Source organism: Protomyctophum parallelum, assembly GCF_964188405.1.
Source record: "Protomyctophum parallelum genome assembly, chromosome: 19".
NCBI lineage: Eukaryota > Metazoa > Chordata > Actinopteri > Myctophiformes > Myctophidae > Protomyctophum > Protomyctophum parallelum.
The window spans coordinates 44,828,608-44,848,186 of record NC_139717.1 but is presented as its reverse complement, the minus strand read 5'-3'; the positions used below and the strand labels follow the sequence as shown (position 1 = coordinate 44,848,186).

Genomic DNA, 19,579 nt, shown 5'->3' with positions numbered 1-19,579 from the left:
CACTCCACACACAGACCCTGGAGGTGCGTGTGAGGCTGCTGCAAGACTCCGTTTCTCTCCTCTCCTCTTCTCCTGAGTCCATGAGGAAGATCAGCAGAGTTCTAGCTCATCTGAGGTGAGTTCAGGATCAGCCAGGCTCCGTCTCATCTGGGCCAGTCGTTCTCTAAAACGTTCTTTTCATCGAGGCATCCTTGGATTGTTGTCAACAGGCTTATTTTGTTTAAAGTTGGAAATTTGGTAACAAATTTCCTACTCCACATCCCCGGCCGCTGGACTAAAATGTGACATGCAAATTCCAACATGTCACGAGGAAAACTTGAGAGGATATTACTCTTCATTACGACAGACTGAGAATAGCTTCACACGTAAGCAATATTACACGAGAGGGCGTGCTTTACCCTCATTAATGGCACACCTGCGTAGCTGCAGGAACCAGCCGATAGGAGTTCCGTATAGGCAGCGCAGAAGTGCATTGAATGACTGTAAAGCACGACTCTCAAGTACTGTAATATCGCGATTATACAAACAGTTACCCTTAAAAAAACACATGTCAACTCAAGTTCATTACAACTAAGACCGAAAATGCCAGCTCTGCTCTGGGAGAGCAGCAATACTCTGCACAGCTGTTTCTTATGTTGCGATTAGGCGTTCCATGATCATTACAGTTTAAGCACGGCTAGATGGCTGTTTCAACCAATCAAATTGCTTCCTTCCAAAACGACCTGTTGTATAAATGACATTTAACCACTTGAATCCTATTCAGGGGGGGGACATTCACCAAAAAATAGCAGATCTGCTTTGTCTAGAGGGTTTAAGTGGTTAAAACTGAAGTGATATTGATAAATTCCTAATATTATTCTGAGACACTTGCATCACACCACGGGTGCCACTGCAGTGCACCCTTAGAGTAATTAATAGGGACGTTACCGAGAGGAAACACTGAAGCGGCATTTGGGCCAATCACATGAACACCCCGGGGCGGCCGAGCCAATACACAACAATGGCAGCGCTCGTATGTGAATCGCTCGCAGTGCAGGCACACACGGTACTCGGTCATTTGTTTGGGAAAAATGCATCCCAGAATGTTCCATTGCCGGAAGAAGGGGTGAAATGGCCTCATACAATGGGTGAGCAACTCAATGCCAGTGGATGGGAGGAGAAATCCAGTGACGTCTCTATTATAGATAACTATCTATGAGTGCACCCACTTTGAGAAACCTTAATGGAACAACACAACTCTAGTGGTTGTAACCTGCTGACTACCTAGTGGTTGAATAGCGGTACTGCACCAAGGTAAAGCTCAGTATATCTCTCTTTCTCTCTCTCTTTATATTTGTCACATTGTAACAGGAAGTGTAGCTCTCATGTATCCACTTGAGAGCAGCAATCACGTCTGTCTGTCTGTCTGTCTGTCTGTCTGTCTGTCTGTCTGTCTGTCTGTGGTCACTGAGTCTGTACACATCTTCCTCAGCCTTGGATCAGTAACAGTAACTTGCCACCATGTATTCTCGGTTTAGGGCCAAATAGCATACTAATTTACCTCCTTGGGTGTCTGTTGCATCTCTCTCTCTCTCTCTCTCTCTCTCTCTCTCTCTCTCTCTCTCTCTCTCTCGTCCAGAGAGCGAGTGGATCAAATGGACAGTGACGTGGCGCTACCTCTGCACCATGTAGCGGATCTGGACCGGGAGCTGGAAGGCCTGCGGGCTCTGCTGGAGAGCCTGGTCCGGACATTTAACACCCAGAGGGACGTCATCAGGAACGTCACCTCATCCACCAATACAGGTCAGAGAGAGGTCCCTCCCAAGTAGTGAGGATCCAATCAAGAACCATTATGCAAATGTGGGGCAGGTTTATCACCAGAGGCATTTTTCTATCCGCCCCTTCGAGGAAACTCCAGAGTCCAGACGTGTAAATAATAATAATAAGGGTAATAATAATAATAAAGAACAAAACAAAACAAAACAAAACATCGCATAAATGCACTATTCTTCTTATTATTATTATTAAAAAACAACAACATTGTAAGCGTGAGCTTCCTTTCTTTAGTTATGGTCAGTTGAATATGGCTTGTTTTTTCACCAAAAACGCAATCTGGTAAATAATTCAGAGATGTTTTTAATAAATCCTTTAGCGGCACGGTGTGGACGAGCGTGCGTTTCTTTTTGATCATGTGATTTCCGGGTGTATTTTTTCTCTGGAAGTCATAACATCATTCATAGGTGGGCGAAGAGTGCCCTCTTAGCGTTGTCCACGAAGATGCCAGATGACGTGGATCCACGTCCGTGGCGTTCAATGTGTTGAAGACGGAGCCCATCTCCTCTTCTTCAATTCCATGTTTCAATTCAAAGGGTTGTATTGGCATGAGAAAACATATGTTTACATTGCCAAAACAAAAAGTGGAACAATACAATCAAAACTAAATGCAGATAGTGATTAGGAATGATTAGTCTTTAGGGTGGTTGTGTTCCATTTGATATCATTCTCCAATCACAGCAGCTCACAAATCATGCTGCTGTGTTTGTACTTCGCCTAGCAGATATGTTTTTTGTCATTAGCCACGTTTTCAAAATATCTGTGGGTGATTGTAATCTGTGTGAAGTAGGTGTCTCTGATGTCTTGGTACAGTGGACAGCACGTGTCTCTGATGTTTTGGTACCGTGGAGTGGACAGCATGTGTCTCTGATGTCTTGGTACAGTGGACAGCATGTGTCTCTGATGTCTTGGTACAGTGGACAGCATGTGTCTCTGATGTCTCGGTACAGTGGACAGCATGTGTCTCTGATGTCTTGGTACAGTGGACAGCATGTTTCTCTGATGTCTTGGTACAGTGAACAGAATGTGTCTCTGATGTCTTGGTACAGTGAACAGAATGTGTCTCTGATGTCTTGGTACAGTGGACATAATGTGTCTCTGATGTCTTGTTACAGTGGACAGAATGTGTCTCTGATGTCTTGGTACAGTGGACAGCATGTGTCTCTGATGTCTTGGTACAGTGGACAGCATGTGTCTCTGACGTCTTGGTACAGTGGACAGCATGTGTCTCTGATGTCTTGGTACAGTGGACAGCATGTGTCTCTGATGTCTTGGTACAGTAGACAGACGGTTAGGAAATGTAGCTCCGTTTCCACTTTATTTTGTTCTTCTTCCAGGAGCGTTGGCAGACATCCAGAAGGCCGTGGCTGTGTCCAGGAACGCAGTCGATGGCGTGGAGGCCAACGAGAAGACCCTGAGCGAGTCGCGGACCGCCAGAGACCAGACCACCGCTGGTCTGCTGCCTCACAGCAACAACACTGAGGACCTGGAGAAGCTCCGGCGCCACCTGCTGGCCAGGCCCGACCTCAGCCCCGCTGCTAAGCAGGTATAGAACATCATATACCAGTGGTTTTCAACCCATTTCACGCCGTTATTTAGTTGTCATTTGACTTATTGTAAATTAAGTAATCAGTTAGTAATCAGTTACACCATTAAGTAATGATGTAACTTCAAATGTGGACAAGAAAAAAAAAAGTTCCAGTGATTAGAAATTGATAATTCAACATATGCTCCTCATTGACTTACATTGTATGCTGAACCAGCTCTCAAAGTCACTCTTTTAGTACGTAAACAAACACAAACAAAGTTGATTCAGACAATATAGAGCATCAGCAAAACTCATGTGGTTTTATTTTTTTATTAAAATTAGGGCTGTCAAATGATTAAAAAATTTTATCAGATTAATCACAGCTTCAAAATTAATTTAATCATGATTAATCACCATTCGAACTATGTCCAAAATATGCCATGTTTTCCTGTTTATTGTTGTGGAAATGGAAATATAAATGACAGAAAGCGGATATACATTCGTTTTTGAATGTTTTTTGTTTTCTAATGCATTTAGTATAGCCATGATGTGATGTGAGCATTTGTAGGCCTAGCCTACACTTTGAGTTAAATCAACACTGGCTTTTGGCCATGTAGACTGCGGTCCCCCAGGAGGAAGTCACTAATGTTGCTCTGGAGAGGGAAGTCTGGAACACTCTGGTGGAGCTGTTGCCCCCGCGACCCGACTAGGGATAAGCGGTTGAAGATGGATGGATGGATGAATGGAGACTGGGGTCCCAGTCCAGAGATGAAAATCATAATAAAATGGCCTAGGCTACTTTCTATCAATTTAATTTGGGGGTCCTTGAAATTAAAATAGCTGAGAAGCAATGGGTTAAACTGTAGACTATAGTTAATTGAAATTCACAAAATACAATAAGCATTTTTGGAAACGGGGCTTGGTTTAGAAAAGCCTATATTTTGCGCTAAAGTAATTATTGAATAACATATAAATGTAGGTTTTAAGGCTAGAATGGCATTGTAGTGGACTGTAGTGAGAGGCGAGATTGTCTCTCCTTCATTGCGGGACTGCAGGACTAGTCTGGAGATAGTTAGTCGTGAATCAGCTTCAGTCAGTGTTTTGGTTCGTACCTGGAGTTGTGCATTATCTCCGCTGTGCACAGCAGCACAGGGGAACTGTCTTTAATATATCCATGGTCGTTTTCAGTTGCTTTCCATGTGCGACACAAAAGTACCATGTGTTTGTTTTGCTAATAGCCTACTGCAGGCGCAGCCATGCTGATTCACGTAATCGCGTAGGATAAAACGAAACCAGCCGGACAAACATTAATGGCATTTTCAAAATGTCCACAAGTTGCGACGGACCCGAGTGATTCTTGCAGCGCGCTGATAGCTAACACTAGTAGTATGTGTGTGTGTGTGTGTGTGTGTGTGTGTGTGTGTGTGCGTGCAGTGTAGCCTAATGGGGCTTTGCTAGGCAGACAAAGTAACGCAACATAGTTACAGAATCAAACCACTTTCCAAACTACAATACACACGCTATCTCTCTGGTGTTGTTCAATCATGACTGTGTGCTACACAGTGACAGATTTGTTATGCTCTGGACTTTCCTGAGCCGCGCGCACGGGCGCATGTTAGGGGGACCACTAACATGCGTTAATTGCGTTAAATTTTTTAACGCAATTAATTAACGCAATTGATTAATGCCATTAACGCGTTATTTTTGACAGCCTTAATTAAAATGTTAACTTCCTGTTGATTTTACTATTTGAAGATCTGGATCCGGATCCACGGATACAGTCCTGGTTTTCTTCCTAATAAATTGTTGACGATACGATACATGGAAATAAATGTATCGTATCGGGTTTAAAAATTAATTAAACCCATCTTGTTCTTTTTTCCTCTTAAAATTGCTAAATACAATGCACACATACTAATTGATTTAATTGATTTTTAACATTGCAAAACGATTCATTACCTATTATTTGCATTGCTGATGATACGATAATGTGCTGTTTACATATCGATATACTTACTACTGGACACTAAATGAACTGCAGCGGCCAATGAAGCATATATTTATTTTTGTATTTTTTTAATATCTATGTCCTGACGTATACTATCACTGAAGACGTTCTCGTGCATGTGCCTTCTTGATGTTCCAACGAAATCTGTAGGACAAAATCTGTGACAGTGGCGAAATAATTCCTGCATCCCGAGAGTGTTGTTTTTGGCAGCAAATTTTGATTTTAGTTTTAGTCATAGTCTCTTGAATAGTTTTCATTTAGTTTTTGTCACATTTTAGTCAGCTGGAATGTTTTTGTGTTAGTGTAGTTTTAGTCAACTAAATCTACAGTTGATTTAGTCGACTAAAATGTATTTCGGTGGGCCTTGATGCCGTCGTAATGACTGTTTTTACACTTGCTGAAAATCGCCGATTGACAAGCTCACAACGCGCCACAGCTCAACGCGTTGTGAGCTTGTAGATCGGCTATTTTCAGCATGCAACCAATTGTAAAATTATTTATACTGGATCTCTTGTCCACTAGTTCCTTCCTAACATTTTAGTCTAGTCTTTATTTGTTGACAAAATTGTCTTAGTTTTAGTCATCATAGCTTAGTTTTTATTTAGTTTCCATTTAGTTTTCGTCAGTGGAAAAAGACAAACTTTTTTCGTCTTAGTTTTAGTCGACGAAAACAACATTGATCCCGAGACGAAGAAAGTGAGCAAATGGAGGACAAAGTGTAATTTTCCTGTTAAAGGCCCTTTGTTTTTTTTAACCCCTCGCGTATCATGTGACGCTGGTCACCCCATCAGGTGTGCGGCAGTAAGCGGGCGACCCCGTGCACCCCACTGCAGTGTGAAGGCGGAGAGGTGTGTCCTTCAGCGCCACCCTGTGGTGGCGGCGGGGAGGGCGGCTGCGTCGGGGCACTGCCTCTGGGGAGGCGGAGCCTAGAGCATGCCCAGGAGGTCAAGGACCGACTGGAGAGGTTGAGCCGGAAGATCGCACATGCTACGGAGAAGGTACTGTTTATTATAAACAAATAAATCTACTATACTATACTATACTATACTATATAGTATTATTATTATTATTACAATATATATTTTTTGGGGGTGGAGGTGGCCATATATAGAGCGTGTCACGAGGCGTGATGTCACGAGACGTGATGTCACGAGACGTGATGTCACAAGGTGTGGACTGACAACCACATATGGAGGCGTGACCTGACGGACGGACAGGTTTTGCAGGTTTTCATAGTAATCTGTAGCAAGTATCAACCATAATACCAGGGGTTGGCCTTTTTGACATGAAGTGGCATGTTTTCATTTTCTTGATTGTCAGTGTGCCATATCAACATTAACTCCATTTATTGCCACTAGGTGGTAGCATAAGCACACCTAACCTGTGCCACCCGTCCGCTCTGACTCTACGGTCCTTGTAATTTCGGAGTTATTCAGTGACCTGTTGTTGTGAGGACATTGATCGTTAGCCGTAAGCTCATATACCCCTTAGCTCTCGTTGCAGTTACACGTGCGCAGCGATGCGATACAAACTCACAAAGGATTTACTATTGTCGGGATGCGCGTCAGCTCATCATGGACAGCGCTCAAAGCTTTAGAGATACAAGGCTTTGAAAATCCTGTTATAATGGAGGCTCAATGGAGCTTTTTAAAAACCCATATCTGGTGAGGACGGAGGCTCTCCATAGCAACCGGAGCAATGCTAAGAGGTAAACATTGGCGGTCGCCGCTTTCATATGGAGTATACGGTTGTCTACGAACTTGTACGTGGCCTAGGGCTTTGATTATAATCATAGATAGCAGAGAAAAGTTTAAGCTTAACATAATAACAACAACAACTAGAACTGCACTCTGTCGAGTGCATACTTACTTGTTGCACACTAGTAGGCCATAAATGGCCAACTAGTGCGCAAGCAGAGCGCGCAAGTCCTTTCGACCGCTGTAAACTGTCAAATCTCAGTATCTCTGTGAAGGAACGTTTGAAATGAGTAATGTTTAGATGTAACTATTTGCTACCTACTTTATACATATAAACATCTAGTATTATTAAGTATGATTCAAGTTTCTATCTATATAAGAAATACTGTTTTATCGTTGTAGATATATTCTGGATCCCTTTTTAGTTTTTCTAGTCATACACATACACACCACGTACTCTGGTCCCAGCAGATCAGGCACAATTAGCTATTTTATTTTTTACTGATTATGTATATAGTATACGTATGACTAGCTCTAAATGATGACGTAAGAAATATATATAGTATATATATAGTATATAGGCATATACTATATACGTATACATATATACTCTATACTCTATACCAGGGTTCCCCAATTAATTTTCCTCAAGGGCCATATTTTGACTAGCGTACCAGGCTGGGGGCCGAGTCTGCACGCGCGAGGTCGAGGTCTTGCCCTTAAAATTCATTTTCAGGGCAAGACCCCATTTGAAAAGGATGCCCAGTTTGACATGCAGAGGCTACTGACCCCCATTTAATGCCATTTATATCTGGGACCCTTCAAAAAAAAAAAAAAAAAAAAAAACATTTTTTTTTTTTTTGGAAATTCTTTCATGGGCCACAAGGGGTCGCTCTGTGGGCCGCAAATGGCCCGCGGGCCGCCTATTGGGGAACCCTGCTCTATACTGTATAAAGTGTGTAGTTGTAAGTTGATTAGCGGTATACTGTGGTTACTTTGCGCCAAAAACCGTGACAGCTGTTCCGCCATTTGAGGCTTACGCAGAAAAACATCAAATCTGTGCCTGTGTTGCTGGACCAAATGACCACAAATGACCATATTTCTTACGTCATCATTAAGAGCTCGTCATACACATACACACCACGTACTCTGGTCCCAGCAGATCAGGCACAATTTGCTATTTTATTTTTTACTGATTATGTATATAGTATACGTATGACTAGCTCTAAATTATGACGTAAGAAATATATATAGTATATATATAGTATATAGGCATATACTATATACGTATACATATATACTCTATACTCTATACTGTATAAAGTGTGTAGTTGTAAGTTGATTAGCGGTATACTGTGGTTACTTTGCGCCAAAAACCGTGACAGCTGTTCCGCCATTTGAGGCTTACGCAGAAAAACATCAAATCTGTGCCTGTGTTGCTGGACCAAATGACCACAAATTACCATATTTCTTACGTCATTATTAAGAGCTAGTCATACACATACACACCACGTACTCTGGTCCCAGCAGATCAGGCACAATTTGCTATTTTATTTTTTACTGATTATGTATATAGTATACGTATGACTAGCTCTAAATGATGACGTAAGAAATATATATAGTATATAGGCATATACTATATATGTATACATATATACTCTATACTCTATACTGTATAAAGTGTGTAGTTGTAAGTTGATTAGCGGTATACTGTGGTTACTTTGCGCCAAAAACCGTGACAGCTGTTCCGCCATTTGAGGCTTACGCAGAAAAACATCAAATCTGTGCCTGTGTTGCTGGACCAATGATGACGAAATGACCATATTTCTTACGTCATCATTTAGAGCTAGTCATACACATACACACCACATACTCTGGTCCCAGCAGATCAGGCACAATTTGTTATTTTATTTTTTACTGATTATGTATATAGTATACGTATGACTAGCTCTAAATGATGACGTAAGAAATATGGTCATTTCGTCATCATTGGTCCAGCAACACAGGCACAGATTTGATGTTTTTCTGCGTAAGCCTCGAATGGCGGAACAGCTGTCACGACGAAGGAGACCGGGCGAAAATATTACTTGCGCGCTCTGCTTGCGCAAGTAACAACAACAACAATATGAAAGTAAAGTTGTGGCTTTGATCTCCCCAGCTCAAGGAAACACAGGGAACGTCCAATCAGGTGAGGCGATCCACGGAGAAGCTGGCCAATCGCATTAAGTTGGCAAGGGACGACCTGGAAGTGGATTTGAAAGAGACTCGTGATGTCATCAAAGACCTGAAGGACTTCCTGTCAGGTAAGAAGAACCAATCAAATCATCTCTATCATCTAAATGCCTTGTCAATATCATGTTAATGTGAGGTAAAGAACCAATCAAATCATGTCTCATTTACATACCATATCTACGAACCAATCTCATCTCATCCCATCCCATCCCATCCCATCCCATCCCATCCCATCCCATCCCATCCCATCTCATCCCATCCCATCCCATCCCATCTCATCTCATCTCATCTCATCTCATCTCATCTCATCTCATCTCATCTCATCTCATCTCATCTCATCTCATCTCATCTCATCTCATCTCATCTCATCTCATCCCATCCCATCCCATCCCATCCCATCCCATCCCATCTCATCTCATCTCCTCAGACCCATCGTCCAGCCTGCAAAGCGTCACAGAGGTCAGCGAGCTGGTCCTGGGGACCAGACTTCCTCTGGGTGTGGCCGACCTCAGGAGGAAGCTGGACGAGCTGAGGCGCCTGGCGGCCACCGCCCTCCCAGCGGGCGGGGCCGTGCTGCGAGAGGCGGAGCCACAGCTGCTCACCGCCCGAAGACTTCTGCAAGAGGCCCGGGACGCCAGGTATGGCTGACCCACTTATTATATAAGCCATTAACGACCCGAAACGCATCTCTGTGTCACTTTTATAACCACTTTAGCCATTATTGTTTCAACTTTAACTGTTGAAAAATAGCGGATCTACAAGCTCGTAGCGCGGCATTTGGAAATGTGGCGCAAATCATTGAATATATTCCTTCCTTCATATTCTCTCAGGCTTATGGCATATAGTTTTTGATTGTTGGTAAAGCGTCCTTAGGTTCATGAAAGGCACTATATAAATTCAAGCTATTATTATTATCATAGGAAAATGTGGCTAATATAACTCTATGCGTTGTCTTCATTTTGCTGAATCTCCACCTTAGCCAAAAGAACAGATCTACAAGCTGCCCACACTCCCGAGTCCCGACAGCCACATGGCGCAGTGTGTTAATGCCTATGGCGTGTCTATTATTTTGGAAAGGGGCTCCACATTACGCACAACATATGAATCACCAAATCTTTGTTTAATTTCGCAGTCCATATAGCCTACGTTTGGATTAATTAATTAAATATATAGAGTTGACGTGATGTCTCATGTCGGCAAAAGATTTAGCGGCCTATATGAAAACACTATAGTGTCCCAAGTGCAGTTAGGGTGACCAGATGTCCCCATTTGTGCGGGATTGTCCCGCATTTCAATGACTTTTCATGCGTCCCGCAAATTGAGACGTTGTCCCGCATTATGATAGACAGGCTCCAGTTTTCAAATGTGCGCTTTATCTGTGGGTCTGTCTGTGGTCATCAGTGTGGGAGAGCAGCGGAGCTGCAGAGGCTGTTATGACAGGGCCAGGGGGGGGGGGGGGGGGGGGGGGGGGCGTGACTGTGTGTGTGTGTGTAGGTAGGTAGGATTGGCTGTCAATCAAACAGCCGGGCAGAGAGGGGGAAATCAAATCAATGCGGTGCGGCAGCGGATAGTTTAGTCTTATTGAAAACAAAACTAAACAAAACAACGCACAAAACACAGTACAACGATTTAGCGTCTTAGCTAAAACATGGAGGAGAAAGGGGAAGAAAATGAGGTGCAGTTACAACAAGCACAGGGAAACTATTTATCCGTGGGTGAAGACGCCATGCAGTGCAAGGCATATTGAAAGAGTCTTCTGTGACATTTGTAATTAGAGTCGTTTCTCAGTGACACACGGAGGAGGTGAATAGAGACGTGAAGCAACGTGTTGATCAAAAGGAGGATTCACGGGGCATGGACACGTTTGTTCTAAAAAACCAAAACAAGAACAAAAGGTAACAGCAGCTGAAATAACTAGTGTTTACCACACAGTACAACTGAGAGACTTTCAGACTTGTAATGGACAACATAAACACCTAAAAACACCTAAAAGGTGTATATCCTGGCTGTGCTGCTATGGTGGAGAAGTGTGTTTACAATTTATTATGAGTTGCCTCCAATGCTGACCAATTTTGATTCATATTTCTGGTTTAATTTATTTTATATTTTATGTATTTTACCTGTATAATTTCAAAATAATTTGCAGTAGTTGGCTTTGTTAGGAGGAGGATACTTTGATAAAGTAAACATTTATTTATTGGTTCCTTATTGGTTATTCATGCCTTCACAATCAATGGTTGGTCCAGTTGTATTGGTTGGTTGGTTGGTTGGTTGGTCTATTGTCCTGTTTGTCCAATAATAGTTAATTGAAATGCATTTCTGTTAAGTTTCTTTTATTTGCATAGTAGTTCTATTATAGTTATTATCATCATAGTCCTATTATGTGCTACTGAATCAACCAGATGGCAAAGCATATATATGCTATGTGAGGGACAGAATAGAAATGTCTAATTGAGGAATAGAAATGTTATTTTTTTTGTTTTCGTATAGACATTATTCACGCGCACGACACAACCCCGCATGTGTCCCACATTGTCCCACACAAACACACTCCTGGTTAGTTGGGATCTGGTCACCCTAAGTGCAGTAAATAGGCTAAATATAATTAGATAGAATACCAGATTGTGGATATGGGCCTACATATTTTAAAGAGGTTAATTAATCATTATAAACCGCCCATCTCAGTCTCTCTCTCGCAATAGAAACTGATAGTCACTCGACCATGCAGCTCTCTCGCATTTTGAGACAGAGAGATGGGGGCGGGGAGAGAGAGAGAGAGTGCACGCAGTGTTTGGGCAGCACAAGTCACTATATGTACAAAAAAGAACAAGCAAGAGCTCTGCAAATCTCTACATGTGAGTAATAATGATATAGAAATTAAAAAAGAGGGAATGGCAGGGTGTCTGCGGTCAGTTGCCTATACAACAGGCTTAAAGCTAGTTAATTGTCAGCATTATTTTATTGACCGGCCAGGCCGGCCTGGTAGGCCTCAGGCCGCCTGCAGGCACACAACACATCGCTAACAAAACGGCTACCGTTTGTCAAGTATGCCCCGCCTCCACGAGTGCCGTATCACACAGCATGGAGTTTACAATTTACAATTTAGGCATTTAGCAGACGCTCTTAATCCAGAGCGACTTACATTTAAGCAAGAACAAAAGCATGGGAATACATCACATAAAAGCATTTATCATGAAACATGCGTAAACCCAAATGTATTCATATAGGTCACCGATTTCAGTGTAACACAACACAGGAACTGGTGTTTTTAGTCCAACATTTTCTTAAACGCTTGGTGTGAGGAGACCCAGAAATAGCCACATGTGCGGTGGTGAGCTGTAGTGACCAATGAGAATGAAGCATTCATAAACAGCTGGTATTGACCAATCAGAATGAGCATTCATTTCCCGCTCGGGACGCTGTGGGTGCTGGCGGCGTGTTTCCTCCTCCGCGTCATCAGCGCCCATAACCGAGGCGGGGTTGGCTAATAGGGCCTTTCTGTGTGGAGTTTGCATGTTCTCCCCGTGCCCCTTAGGGTAGGTATACCTCACAAAAACATGCAGTAATCATGGTCTCTAAACTGCCTCCCCTTGGCCAGCCGGGGCGCCTGATGGAGGGGAAAGGAACTGGTTGGAATAACGTGTTCCTTCCTGCATGCGCTACGTCCAACCAGGGAAACTCCCCCGTCAGGTGTAAAGGAGCAACTTGGACACTCAGGGCTGTATTTTGTGTGTCTTAAGTACCAGGTCTAATTGGTTGAGTAAACTAAAGACCTGGAGGCGTGGTCAAGCATTCATAAACGGTGGTATTGGCCAATCAGAATGAAGCATTAACAGCTGATATTATTGACCAATAGGGACGCGGCTGTGGGAGTGACGGCCGACGTGGACGGCCTGCTGGAGAGCTTCAGCTCAGCAGAGGGCGCCCTCTCTGTCCTGGAGGACAAACTGCACAGCACCATGGACATCATAGACAAGCTTAACCACTCCCTGGTTAAGGTGAGTTGCAACTTTAATTAACGTCAAAAGCAGACGCTCTTAATCCAGAGCGATTTACAAAAGCAAAAACAAAAACAGATAGTCATCATGAATCATAAGCTAAGAACCTGACAGTGGAATATAATGAAACTATGCATATAAACTTTGCATATAAAATGTCTGCATAAAAACGCTATCTAAGTTACTTAAGTTTAGCCTTTGCATAAGCCTGTAAGGTTGCTGAGGCTAGGGCCTCAGCGACCTTATTTCTTGTACAGATTTTCTACTGTTTCTAATAATCACCCTGTAATTCAACCACTTTGGACTGGAGCTGGAGTCCTGGTCTCATCTTCAATGCAAGAACTCGGCAGTAGACTCAATCTAGACAAATGTTACCTTTAATGTATATAGCCTTGTTGTAGACATGCAGTTTGAATAGCCTACTAATGAGCCCTAGCGCACTTCATTAGAATTAATTGGCAGGTCTGTTCTTAAGTTACTGTTTGAATTGCCTCAAAACTATGGCTCGCGGCCATCCATTATCAGGAAAGACAATAGGCCACACATTCCTTCACATCAGTAACATTACCATGAATTACGAAAAAGTATTGAAGTCCACTTTCTTGCCGCTCTTAGCCCCTGCTCCTGCGTATCAGATACACCCCCTTTGAATGTTTGTCGACGGCATGCAATAGTTCTCATTTTGTTCCTAAAGTCATACGGCGTATGATGAGCTCCATGGTACAATTTACAATTTACAATTTAGGCATTTAGCAGACACTCTTAATCCAGAGCGATTTACATTAAACAAGAACAAAAAAGCATGGGAATACATCACATAATAAAAAGCATTTATCATGAAACATGCGTAAGCTAAGAACGTAACAGTGGAATATCTATATAATGAAACTATACATATAAACTATACATAATTATATACTATACAATGCTATACATTCATGTACTATGAAGTGCTATGACTACATAGTATGCAATTATAGTGCTGTCTAGTGTCTACATAACATGCTATAAGTCTATCAAATGCTATCCAAGTCTACAAAAGTGCTATCTAAGGGGGTACTGTAGGTATTGACCAATCAGAATGAAGCAGTCAAACAGCTGGTATTGACCAATCAGAATGAAGCATTCATAAACAGTGTTATTGACCAATCAGAATGAGAATTCATTTCCCGCTCGGGACACTGTGGGTGCTGGCGGCGTGTTTCCTCCTCCGCGTCATTAGTGCCCTTACCCGAGGCAGGGTTGGCAAAAGGGCCTTTCTGTGTGGAGTTTGCATGTTCTCCCCGTGCCCCTTAGGGTAGGTATACCTCACAAAAACATGCAGTAATCATGGTCTCTAAACTGCCTCCCCTTGGCCAGACGGGGCGCCTGATGGAGGGAAAAGGAACTGGTTGGAATAACGTGTTCCTTCCTGCATGCGCTACGTCCAACCAGGGAAACTCCCCCCCTGTCAGAGTTTTGTTTGTACTCTTGAGCCCAGATTGACCATTAACCATTTGAGTACTATAGACGAATAACAGTTTAAGACCAAATTAATTTAGTATGGCGGTATGGCTCTGCTCATTTGATATCCCAGATTATCTGAGATTGTGTATTAGCATTACATTCACCCATTCACACACCAATGCCGGAGGAAACCATGCACGCGTGCGTGCGTGCATGCATGCATAAATTAGACAGATTATTGGTTTATCCTAGATGACTATTTCTATGTTTATATATTCTACTGTTAGACTGATGATAAGATTCTTAGCTTGCTTATGATTCTTGATGACTATTTCTATGTATTTGATGAATTACCATGTGATGACTGTGATGTTCTTGCTTACTGTAAATCACTCTGGATTAAGAGTGTCTGCTAAATGCCTACATTGTAACTTGTACTTGTTATAGAGTAAGAGTTTTAGATTGTTTTGTTCAGTTTTAACTTTTTGTTGTTTTGTGTATTTAGTTTTTTGTCCTTGCTTCGTATAATGTATCGTACCCCCACCCCCTCCTCAAAAGGACCACAACCAAACAAGCCCTATGGGTGTTCTTGTGTTTTTCTCAATCAATCAGTCAGTCAGTCAGTCAGTCGGTCGGTCAGTCAGTCGGTCGATCAATGAAAAGCTCTCTCGTCTCCTCTCCTCTCCAGGCTACGGTTCAGCTGTCTCCAGCAGAGGTTGCTATAGAGCAGCTTTCAGAGTTGACAGGGAGGATGAAACCTCGGCTGACTCGGCTCCGAGCTCTGCTATTGGATGGAGACCAGCTCTCCCAGCATGCATCTGGTGACGCCGGGAAGGCCAAGGTTGAGGCTGCCGCTGCCGCTCAGGTGTGTGTGTATGCGTGTGTGCTTGTGTGCGTGTGTGCGTGCGTGCGTGTGCACGCGTGGGTGTGCGCGTGTTTGTGCGTGTGTGTTAGGGCTGTCCCCAATAAGGATTTACATAGTTAATGAGTTAATGTCTGATTTAACATAACTGATTTGTTTCTCCCAATAAATCATGACATACAGTATATCCTTTTTTATTTTTTATTATGTTCAAACGATTTGATCAATTAGTCGACTCTTCGACTAATGGAGGTCAGGCCTAGTGTGTGTGTGTGTGTGTGCGCGCGTGCGTGTGTGTGTGTGTGTGTGTGTGCATGCGTGCCTGCTTGCGTTTTTAACACGTGTGGCTATAATAACGTCCATTGTCGCCGCCCGCGCGTGCTTCCAGGAATTGCTGACCTTGAAGGATCGGCTGGTGAAGGTCAAGGCCGCCGACAACAACAGCAGGCGCGGCGACGGCGCCAGCACGCCGAGGGAGCGTCTAGACAGGCTGCGGGACGCCGCTGCACGTCTGAGCCAAGACTCTGGACTCATGATGGACTCTCTGGCAGGTTAGTCACCGCAGGGGTTCCCAAACTGTGGCGTGTGCACCTCTTTCTGGTGCGCGGACGCACCACAGGCTAAGGGCAGGGTTTGGGTCAACTTTGAAGCTGGAGAGGGCCACTCAAGTTCCACACTCACTCCAGAGGGCCACTCAAGTTCCACACTCACTCCAGAGGGCCACTATAGTTCCACACTCACTCCAGAGGGCCACTCAAGTTCCACACTCACTCCAGAGGGCCACTCTAGTTCCACACTCACTCCAGAGGGCCACTCTAGTTCCACACTCACTCCAGAGGTCCACTCTAGTTACACACTCACTCCAGAGGGCCACGATAGTTCCACACTCACTCCAGAGGGCCACGATAGTTCCACACTCACTCCAGAGGGCCACTCTAGTTCCACACTCACTCCAGAGGGCCACGATAGTTCCACACTCACTCCAGAGGGCCACTCTAGTTCCACACTCACTCCAGAGGGCCACGATAGTTCCACACTCACTCCAGAGGGCCACTCTAGTTCCACACTCACTCCAGAGGGCCACTAGTTCCACATTCACTCCAGAGGACCACTATAGTTCCACACTCACTCCAGAGGCCCACTATAGTTGCACACTCATTCCAGAGGGCCACTATAGTTCCAAACTCACTCCAGAGGGCCACTATAGTTCGACACTCACTCCAGAGGGCCACTATAGATCCACACTCACTCCAGAGGGCCACATTGCATATTTTGTCATATCAAAAATAGCAGATCTACAAGCGTCACACTGCGACGCGTTGAAATGTAAAATAAATGATGTAAAAAGGGGGAAAGGGGGGTGGGGGGATGATGGGGAAAAGGGGTGGGTGGGAGATTCAGATTTTACACGGGCCCGTTTCGAATTGCAGCCGTCCCTAGGTGCCCTTTGAGGGCGGTTTTGAAGGAGTCAAGGGATTAACATGTCTTAATGACAGTTGGTAGGGTGTTCCACCCATATGCAGTCTGCATAATATCCTCTCTGTTAACCACTAAGAATTCTCTCTCGCTTGGGGGAGATAATAGATTTCTACGACATCGGGCTGAAGTTGCGAGCCACTCTGCTACATAACAGTCAATCTATTTGTTTCTCCATACATTGTTTTGTTCCTTGTGTGCTTCCAGGGAAGGCAGAGTCTCTCCAGAGGCTGCAGGATCAAGTGCTTCACAAGTCTGAGACACTCCAGGGTCTGGACACAAAGCTGCAGGGCTTACTGTCTGCTATCAGAGCAAAGGCCCATCTGCTGGCTACATGTAGTTAATGATTTATTACGTCAATTACGCCATTGGCCATATAAGGGGGTTTTAAGATCTCCTCTCTGCCATCTGAGCTAAGGTCCATCCGCTGACTGCATGTAGTTAAGATCTACTATCAATGTTTTATTTGTCAATACAACTACTTAAAAAAAAAAAGATAACAGAGATAAAGAGAACAGGTCCATTTGGTTCCATGCAGTACACTCTGATCCTTTGATTGATTGATTGATTGATTGATTGAAATATTTATTAACAGCTTGCAGAATTACAGTACATTTCAAGCACAGACTCAATACAAAGACTGTTAACTGTGAGTGGATGACCCAATTAAGCATTACACTTGTTTACAAGAGGGTCCACCATGTTCAATTAATCAAAACATTTAGAGACGTACAAATAGACACTTCTATATAGTATATTTACTCTTCAAAGAAGGTATTTTTCACAGAATAAAAATAATAATTGTGTGAAATATTTGTATGAACTACAGATTATTACTTTCAGCTGTACTGTGCTCTGATTGGATGCAGTGTTGATTCTGACAGCATATTTAGATTTTAATTTTAGTCATAGTCACTTGAATAGTTTTCATTTCGTTTTTGTTACATTTTAGTCACCTGGAATGTGTTTATGTTAGTCTAGTTTTGGTCGACGAAATATCATAACTAGTGCTGTCAGGCGATTAAAAAATGTAATCGCGATTAATCGCATGATTTGTGAAGTTAATCGCGCGATTAATCGCAATTAATCGCAAAACCTAAATTCAATGATGAACTGAAAGAAAACGCTGTATTGTAGAGATGCTCCGATCAGGTTTGACAACATTAATGTTACTTTTTTTATTTACCTTTTTTCCACATGACGTATGAAAATTATTATTTTATGGCTTGCCCATTTTCTCTCTTTTGAATAATTCTGTGTAATTAGCACATTCAACACAAACAACTGTTTCCATAAAACAAACTAACATAGGCTACTTCTCTATAAGCAGAATCATGAATAGGTGTCACGTCCTGTCCCAGAACGTCCCATGCCTGGTCCGCCACCCTTATGTTCTCTCCTACCTACCCTGTGTGTTCCCCTCCCCCACCCTACCTGAGAGACAGTTTCCTCCTGGGAACACAGCTGTGGACACTTGTGCCTACTAATGACTTTGGGATTTAAGTGGTGTGTTTGTGGGACTCTGTGTCAGTTTAGTTTGGTTCTACGCCAGCTTTGCGCTGCTGTTCCTGTATGTTTTAGTTCCTGCCCTGTGTGGCGTTTCCTGTGTTCTTTTGATTCCTAAGTTAAGTAAAGTGTTTTATACCAGTCATTCTTGTGTTCGATCTCCTGCTTGGTCCCACACACATACTCCGGGTCGGCAGCCTGACAATAGGCCTATTTAATTTATACAAAAGGAGAAGAGAGAGAGCAATGTGTTTGTGGCTCAAACTTTGTATTGTTTTAGAGCATTGGTTCTCAAACATTTTCATGCCAAGAGCAAAGGACCCCCAATATTTTTTCAATCTACAAAAATAATCCCAAAATCGCTTATAAATTCAATTAAATGACCTACTAATTGCTTATTTGGCAACACTGGCCAAAAACGACCAGTGTTGCTTCTTTTTGTCTTATTTTGTATAGACCTAGGTGGCTTGTTTCTGCCATAGTTATACTGGCAACACCTCTGGTTTCTAGCCCTAAGCTTCTAGCTAGCTGGTGCGTCTGGCTGCTGCCTGCTGCTCGACTCGTCTCTGTCTGTGTACTGTCAGTCCCAGCTCTGTGACTTGGAGATGGGACTGGGAGATCGAGATGGGACTGTGGATAGCCTGGATAGAACTTTCTGTTACATTTAAATCCATAAACAAGTAGGGGAGAGCCGCCAAGGTTGTAACGCTTCACGGTTGTAACATGGACGTTATCTCTTGATTGGTCAACGCCACCATGACGCCATCGCGTCAGTATGTTTACAGCAACGTACTCTACGTGCCCAGGAAGTTTGAAGTGTTTACCTTCATCCGACGGGGGAGCTATTGGCGAAAAACTGATTTTTCTCAAAAAGCAAAATTTTTACACCTGGAGTATATGTGTGCTACAATTTTTTTATTTGATGTTGGTGAATAAAAATCTACATGGATGTCTTCATGCTTATGTTCTTCATTAGTTTGCATCGTGTTTAGACGGAATGCACGTTCATTCTGG

At 43.2% G+C, this 19,579-nt stretch overlaps 1 protein-coding gene across 1 annotated transcript in view; it reads left to right on the top strand.

The window, feature by feature from the left end:
• lamb3 (laminin subunit beta 3) overlaps window positions 1-17,792 on the top strand; it is a 30,787-nt gene extending 12,995 nt beyond the window's left edge. Inside the window, exons 11-21 of the mRNA XM_083789830.1 lie at window positions 15-115; window positions 1,619-1,782; window positions 3,150-3,358; window positions 6,140-6,346; window positions 9,204-9,348; window positions 9,705-9,915; window positions 13,134-13,275; window positions 15,410-15,586; window positions 15,972-16,134; window positions 17,267-17,403; window positions 17,451-17,792. Coding sequence (XP_083645956.1) covers window positions 15-115; window positions 1,619-1,782; window positions 3,150-3,358; window positions 6,140-6,346; window positions 9,204-9,348; window positions 9,705-9,915; window positions 13,134-13,275; window positions 15,410-15,586; window positions 15,972-16,134; window positions 17,267-17,403 — 1,656 coding nt within the window. The 3' untranslated portion in view covers window positions 17,451-17,792. The remainder of the gene's footprint in view (window positions 1-14; window positions 116-1,618; window positions 1,783-3,149; window positions 3,359-6,139; window positions 6,347-9,203; window positions 9,349-9,704; window positions 9,916-13,133; window positions 13,276-15,409; window positions 15,587-15,971; window positions 16,135-17,266; window positions 17,404-17,450) is intronic.
• The last annotated feature ends 1,787 nt before the right edge of the window (window positions 17,793-19,579 follow it).